Genomic DNA, 7,329 nt, shown 5'->3' on the forward strand with positions numbered 1-7,329 from the left:
TTTTTTTTTTTTTTTTTTTTTTTTTTTTTTTTTTTTTTTTTTTTTTTTTTTTTTTTTTTCGGGAGGGGGGAGTTATTTCTTTTGTTCTGGGATGTACCTACATTGCCGACAACTCCGTAAATAAAATAAAATAATATAACAAATACAAAGAAACTGAACACTAAAGTGAAGTTGAAGTAATGATAATATGAAGTGCAAACGTAAGTTGTGTTATGCCCATAAGTAAAGATAAGTAGAACTACAGTTTGGACTTTAGCAAGTGTTTGATTATTAGTCTTGAAGAGGCTGAGCTGATAACTATTAAGTTCAATTTTATAGCATTAAGATTTTGATCAAGGCTGTAAGTAAGTTCAGTGACTGTACCAAAAGTGTTGGCAGCAACTAGTCAATTCCAGCATACTACAATCAAAATGTTACATTGACGGTTAAAGTATAATGAAATAAAATTGAACTTTCAGTACTATTTATAATAACTTTTGACATATTGATAAGTTTTAATAGACAATGGATATCAGAGTAGGTCACAGATTTGAGTAATATTATTTATAATAACTTTTGACATATTGATAAGTCTTTAATCGACGATGGATATCAGAGTAGGTCAGAGAGATTTGAGTAATGAAGCTGAGATGAGTACGAATTAGGAAGATTTGAAGGAGAGCAACAGAACAAGGTTTTGTATTTATGTGTGTGTGAATATGTATAGGTTTCTTTGTTTACACGTAGGTTCAACCACCACCAAACTTTTTAATTTTTATTTTTTTGAATACATTTACTCCCATCTGTTAGCTGCATTTACGTGTCTTCAAACATCTCTTTATGTATCCACCATTTCTCTTCTCTCCACCAAATTGTGGACATATATTATCTGTGCAAGTCAAGATTTCAGGAAGCTAACCTAGCTAGATAGAGTTCTGAACACCCACATTGCCATTGCATTATCTCTCTTCTTTTTCTCCACTACCCTTTTGCAGAAATTAAAGCCTCTGATATTCCACACCCATTGCCCATTCTCCCTTGTTTAAGAATATACCATTGTTACCTTGGTGGCACTCTGAGTTTTTCTCCGCCTAATGAGTGCCATCACGGTAGTAAAAGGCCGGCCATCTTTGTGAATCTTGAGGTTTCATTTTTTCTTATTATTTTGGGTGGCAATGGCGGTTTCAGAGCGAACTAAATGGGCTCTACTAATGACGGGGAGAGCTGTGAACGATGTTCTCGGTTTTGTCGTCTTCTCCGTCCTCGACATTCTGGATTTTGTCTTGTGTTACACTTACAAAGTGATAGATTTCATCGTGGAAGCGGAGTGGAGGTCGTGTTACTGTTCCTCGTCCAAGGAAGCCATAACCAACGGCGGCACGATCTTGGTGTCGGAGCAAGGAGAGTCCAAGATTTTGTGTCTAACCTCTTCTAGCAAGTTGCAGCTAGAAGAGGTTTCGGACACTCTGTATACCCGGCCGTCGTTGGTGACCCAAGTCTCCAAATCCACCGTGAATGAGCTGAAGATGCGGCGCAGAGTGGAGAGCATTCGCCAATCTTGCGGCGAGCATCATCATAACAGGATGAAGAAGGGCAGGGTGAGATCAAAGTTCACCATCAACTCCACCATTGTTGAAATCCTTCAAGGGAGGATCGGAGGGAAGCCGTCGCATCCCATTCCCAGATGGTCGGATTGTGATTGCGAGACTTGCAATTCTTGGGCATCTTCTTGCAAAGACACATTATTCGTCAAAGTCGATGGCGCCAAAGGTATCTATTGTCTATCTTTCTTAGCTCACTAGTTCAGTGGACAGAATTTAAGAGACTGAGTCCACAAATCCCGACTTTGTCTGCTGAGCTACTGAGCTGGAGATTCAACCTCCTTTTGGGGGAAGAAACATGAAACTAACTTGGGTGTTTTTGTTCCATTATTTTGAAGAAAATGCGCAAGAAGATGTGTTGTTCATCCACGGATTCATTTCCTCTTCTGCATTTTGGACGGAGACGCTATTTCCCAACTTCTCAAAGTCTACAAAATCCACGTACCGGTTGTTTGCGGTAGATCTGCTTGGGTTTGGGAGAAGTCCCAAGCCAACAGACTCCCTTTACACGTTACGAGAGCACCTAGACATGATCGAAAACTCCGTCCTCCACCCCTACAAGGTCAAGTCTTTCCACATCGTGGCCCATTCTTTGGGGTGCATTTTGGCCCTCGCGCTTGCGGTCAAGCATCCCGGACTAGTCAAGTCCCTCACATTACTCGCCCCAGTAAGTTCCCATTTTTTTAAAAAATTATGTATGCTTCACTATTTTGAGCAGAAGCAACTAAGTTTAGCATCTTACCTCTTGAAAATGTGATGGAACTGTTTATAAGAAAATAAAGTTGTATTTTTACTACTAGCTATATCTTTAAGCGCTTGATCCTAACAGTTTACTAGGGGCAACACTAATAATGATGTTGAAATGTGGGAGCAGCCATATTTTCCGGCACCGAAGGGGGAACGAGCGACGCAGTACACAATGAGACAATTGGCGCCGAGACGGGTGTGGCCGCCGATCGCGTTCGGGTCGTCCGTGGCGTGTTGGTACGAGCACGTAAGCCGGACGGTGTGTCTTCTCATCTGCAAAAACCACCGCGTCTGGGATTTTCTCACCAAACTCATAACCAGAAACAGGTCAGTTTTTGTGTGTGTAATCCTCCTCTTCTCTGCTTGATCTTCTCGATCTCTTGGTTGGTAGTTGAAGAAATTAAAGAAGCGTGTCAACGGGACCAAACACATTGACTACTTTGACTTTTATACAGAACCATTAATCAATATAATTCTTAAACTAATGAAATACTATCACTTTATTTAATGAGTTCTACCGTATCTGCTCCTAATTCTTAATCCTTAACTTCTACTTTCGGATATAACGGATATTAATAAGTTACTTTTTTTTTATGTGGGTCCCATAAAAGTGTTTACGTAGACTTTGAGTATGAGAGTAAACGTTAGAGTGGAGAATTGAAGTCCATATGTTATTTTCTTTATAACAAATTTTTTTTGTTTGGAATTGGAGCTCATATATTATTTTCTTTATAACAATTTTTTTTTTCATCCCAATGTGGCAGTTTTAATGGTTTTGATTCCTAGGCTAACGAACTAACAAATTTTCAAAAACTAACGAAGATTTTAACTGTTTAAAAATTGTAAATTACAATTTTGTTCCTATATTGATTAATAGGGTTGCATGCTTAATACAAAAGTGACCGGTTTAGCTGTCTTTACTGATGAGAAATCAAAATAACTAATGAAAAATTAGAGAGCAAACAGTGCATTGACAATTAAAAAGATAAAAATATTATTTTTTATATGAGTATATCGACGAAAAATGATTTATTTTAATTTTTAAATAAAAAATTTTCTTTTTGGGTTATACATGGTGGCTTGGAAACTCCCAACCGTATTCTCTAATTAGGTTTGGTTGTCCTAGCTGCCTCAATATTCTGATTTAATGCAGTTACACTACGGTCATTGTCAATTACCTTTAAAAAATGTAATGACATCTATATTTTGTGGCTAATAATTTTTTCAAAGTAGCGATATGTATAATTATCCTATTGAGTCAGAGTATGGGACTTGTTGGTAAAGTAGGGGTACAGCTAGAGTTCATGTCACTTCTAAACAATAATTAATGACATTAAAGATTATCCAATACCATGCAACGTAACAGCCCGGCTCCTCACACTTTCTTCTTAGCAGCATTTAATGTTTTCATTCAGATGCATAATATGACAGGATGGAGATGTTGGTCCATTCATAACAACGCTCCACCAACCGCATCTCCCTACCCACTTAATTAATTGGCCGTGAATATAATATATATATTTTTTGCATTTGTTTAAGTAAACAATATCGTCGCATAAATTTTACTCGAAAATTTGTGATAATAGAGAAAAATGGATGCAGGATAAGAACGTATTTAGTGGAGGGATTTTGCTGCCACACGCACAACGCTGCATGGCATACCCTACACAACATTATTTTCGGAACGGCCTGCAAAATGGAAGGGTATTTGGAGGTAGTGAAGAACCGGCTGAAGTGTGACGTGACGGTTATCCATGGCCGAGACGACGAGCTCATCCCGGTGGAGTGCAGCTACAACGTGCAGTCAAGAATCCCCCGGGCGCACGTTAAGGTGGTGGAGGACAAAGATCACATCACCATTGTTGTTGGGCGGCAGGAGGCTTTTGCTAGGGAACTTGAACAAATTTGGAGAAACTCAAGCAGTTCAACTACCTAGGTTCAATATATACGTGTTGTGCATCCTCTGATGGTCCGAAACAACCACCCTACATAAATTATTATCTTGTGTCCGGTTTAAGGAAATTGGACCGAGAAATTCTGATGTCCATAAGGAAATTAGGAGTTGATCTTGCTTGAGTGGGCAAGTTATAATATATAGTACTCCCTACATATATTGCTAAATGTGTTACCGGGTTGGGATGTCAAGTATTTCTATTTTATTATATAAAGTATTATCATAAGAAAAAAAAAACCCGAAAATTACTACTAATTTTTATACCAATCATTTAAATTTGATTTTTGAATCAATTTTAATTCTACCTTTTTATTTTTTTATTTTTTTATTTCCTATACGTTAGTCAAAGTGATAACAACAACAACAACAACAGACTCCGGTCAAGAGTACCTTATTAATTTTCAATCCTTTATATCTTTTTAATGAGTAACATTACATGTAATATATTTTTTTTAAATATATTTTTTAGTTTGTTTTAACTGGCGTACATAATACTTAACAATTAATGAAATCATTTATTTTTTCCTTTAATAAAATCAAAATATGTAATGAGGCCCCAAAAGAGGTGGTCGAGTGGATGAAACATGACTCTCGTATGTAAATGTTACGAATTTGATTATTAGCAATACCCTGACCTCTCTATTAATTAACTCATCGCACAGGGTCATTCTAGTACAGTTTATCTCTTCAAACTATTAGAGAAGAACAATGCTTCCCTCGTCATAAAAAAATTATAATAAAAATTTTATTTTTAAACGTACACCTATCATTTTTTCTTCTCCACTATTGTAGCAATATATGTTGGTCCTTGTTGGATATCTATCAACCACTATCAAATTAATGCATGCCTTCCTGCCGGCCTTTACTCGGGGAAGTATTAGTTGTATGTATAGTAGACCTTTATTTTGTGTATGTATAGTAGACCTTTATTTTGCTGTGAACCCGAAAGTGACCACTGAACACCCAACTCAATAAACTGAATTTAATTAGGTGGCGTTTGAGTTTTGATTAGTACTTTTATACGCTAGTACAGTACGTTACTATGAGATTTGATATTCATAGATTGATAAATTCATTATCTTTGGCATCCCCTACTTTTGAACTATGAAATCAAAAATAAGAAAGAAAAAATAAATAAATGTGTGTCCATGTTTTATATATTTTATTTATTTATTTATTTATTTTTATTCAAATTCCTACTTATTACCAAGCAAAGATACTCCTCAACTCAAACTTTTACTATTACCAAATATTTGATTCCAATTATCATTCCAACTCAAATGTTTGAACCAAACACCCCCTTAATTATATTATATTATCATATAAATAGCTATTCAATAATCTTTATTTATATAACTAACACTAAGTACTTAAAATCAATCCAACCCAAACAACACAATTATTATACTCTGCTAATAATAATAATAATAATAATAATAATAAATTTTAAAACTTAACCATAATATATTAACATGTCTGAGTAAAGGTTTATTTATTTACAATAGGTTTATGTTGGAGCCGAGGGAGGGTTTAAAGGGTCAAGTTCAATATCTTACTATTGAAACGTGACACTAACCGTTACGTAAATATTAAAAAAAAAAGTTGTATCATCGTTGTTTCACTACTAGTTTTAACTTTTGTCATAATAGTAAATAAGAGTTTGATCACAATTGGTATATATTAGAATAAGTTACGAGTTTGAATGTCATCCAAACGTGACACTTGACTAGCGTAATGATAAAGGCTTGATCCTAACAGTAATAATTACTCCGGTATTTCTTTGGACAACTTTCACTCTACATCCTCCATACACATCTCAAATGACTAATCTAATACATAGAAAATTCTTTAAATTTAAATATCACTTTACAATCATTTGTAAAATTGATGTAAAATTGCATATTATCATGTGATCTTAAGAAAGGATGTATATGAGCTGAACTAGGATATGATGTCTATTTCTATTTTCTTCCTGCAGGTTGCAATATTGATTTGTGTTTTGCTTAGGGTGTATAGATAAAAATAAATAAATAAATAAAAGTTTTCAAAAAAAAAAAAGATAAAAAAATAAATTCTCTGTTATAGCCACCCACCTGTCAGCCAATGAAGTAATGGAAAATAGTGTATAGTATGAGCTGAGCATCAAATGTGGTAGGACCAGCCAGCAGGGTGGATCACAGATTCACAGTAAACTGCTTAGCTATTTGGCTATTAATTGGCTAAGCTAGTTGTGTACCACAGCTAGCTAGCAAAATCTGAACCCAACCCCTTCCATTAACTCCAACGCCATAGCCCTATATTCCTTTATTTCCTTTTTATAAATTTTTAAGATACTTTTTTGTTATAAAAAAAATTTGTGTTATATGATGGGTATATAGCCACGTGTTTGATAATTAGTGACTATCAAATTATGTTAATTAATTGATGTATAGTTGATAGTGAATAATGAATTGTATCATCATTGTCATGATCATTATTGATTGTTATATATGCATCTCCGGTTTAACTAGAATTGAAATACAGATTTAATAAGTTTTAAATTTTAGATGTTTATAATTTTTTTAATTAAAAATATCACTAAACAACTTTTTACACTTTTATATTTTCAAATTATTATATAAATAAATATAAATTAGTGGTAATAAATATAATTTTCATCAATTAATGGACAAGGTGATCTTTAAACACAATAAATAAAACCTACTAACTTAAAACGTTACTATTTTAACATTCCAAGTTTTAACAAACAAGTGAATTTTTTTTTTAAATTGATACTAACATTAATTTTTGTTTTATTACCATTTACCGGTGTAGAACTTTTACTTGAACACCAAACCAATGTTAACCTTTACTTCACTTTATATTATCATGAAATTTTCATGTAAAAAAATTGAAATAACAAAATTGTTGATGGTTAACTTAAATTTATTATTTTTTATTCAAAATGGCAAAAATATATATTAGAAAACTTAAAGTTATTGTACTCTACCAATCAATATTGGTACCACCGATAGTACCAAGTAAAACCATGGATATATTTTTATTATT

The 7,329-nt window shown here is 34.0% G+C and overlaps 1 protein-coding gene across 1 annotated transcript; it reads left to right on the forward strand.

Moving 5' to 3' along the window:
* The first annotated feature begins 850 nt into the window (after positions 1-850).
* Positions 851-4,526, forward strand: LOC115998456 (probable lysophospholipase BODYGUARD 3). Its single transcript, XM_031238039.1, has 4 exons — positions 851-1,749; positions 1,919-2,247; positions 2,455-2,654; positions 3,930-4,526. The coding sequence occupies exons 1-4, from the start codon at positions 1,155-1,157 to the stop codon at positions 4,261-4,263; spliced, it is 1,458 nt and encodes a 485-aa protein (XP_031093899.1). The 5' UTR covers positions 851-1,154; the 3' UTR covers positions 4,264-4,526.
* Positions 4,527-7,329: the final 2,803 nt, after the last annotated feature.

The sequence above is a fragment of the Ipomoea triloba genome, chromosome 12, assembly GCF_003576645.1.
Source record: "Ipomoea triloba cultivar NCNSP0323 chromosome 12, ASM357664v1".
NCBI classification, from domain to species: Eukaryota; Viridiplantae; Streptophyta; class Magnoliopsida; order Solanales; family Convolvulaceae; genus Ipomoea; species Ipomoea triloba.

Coding starts and splice junctions, on each gene's coding strand:
- LOC115998456 (XM_031238039.1), top strand. CDS start 1,155: ATGGCGGTTTCAGAGCGAACTAAATGGGCTCTACTAATGACGGGGAGA. Junction 2,248..2,454: donor CCCTCACATTACTCGCCCCA/GTAAGTTCCCAT, acceptor ATGTGGGAGCAG/CCATATTTTCCGGCACCGAA. Junction 2,655..3,929: donor AAACTCATAACCAGAAACAG/GTCAGTTTTTGT, acceptor AAATGGATGCAG/GATAAGAACGTATTTAGTGG.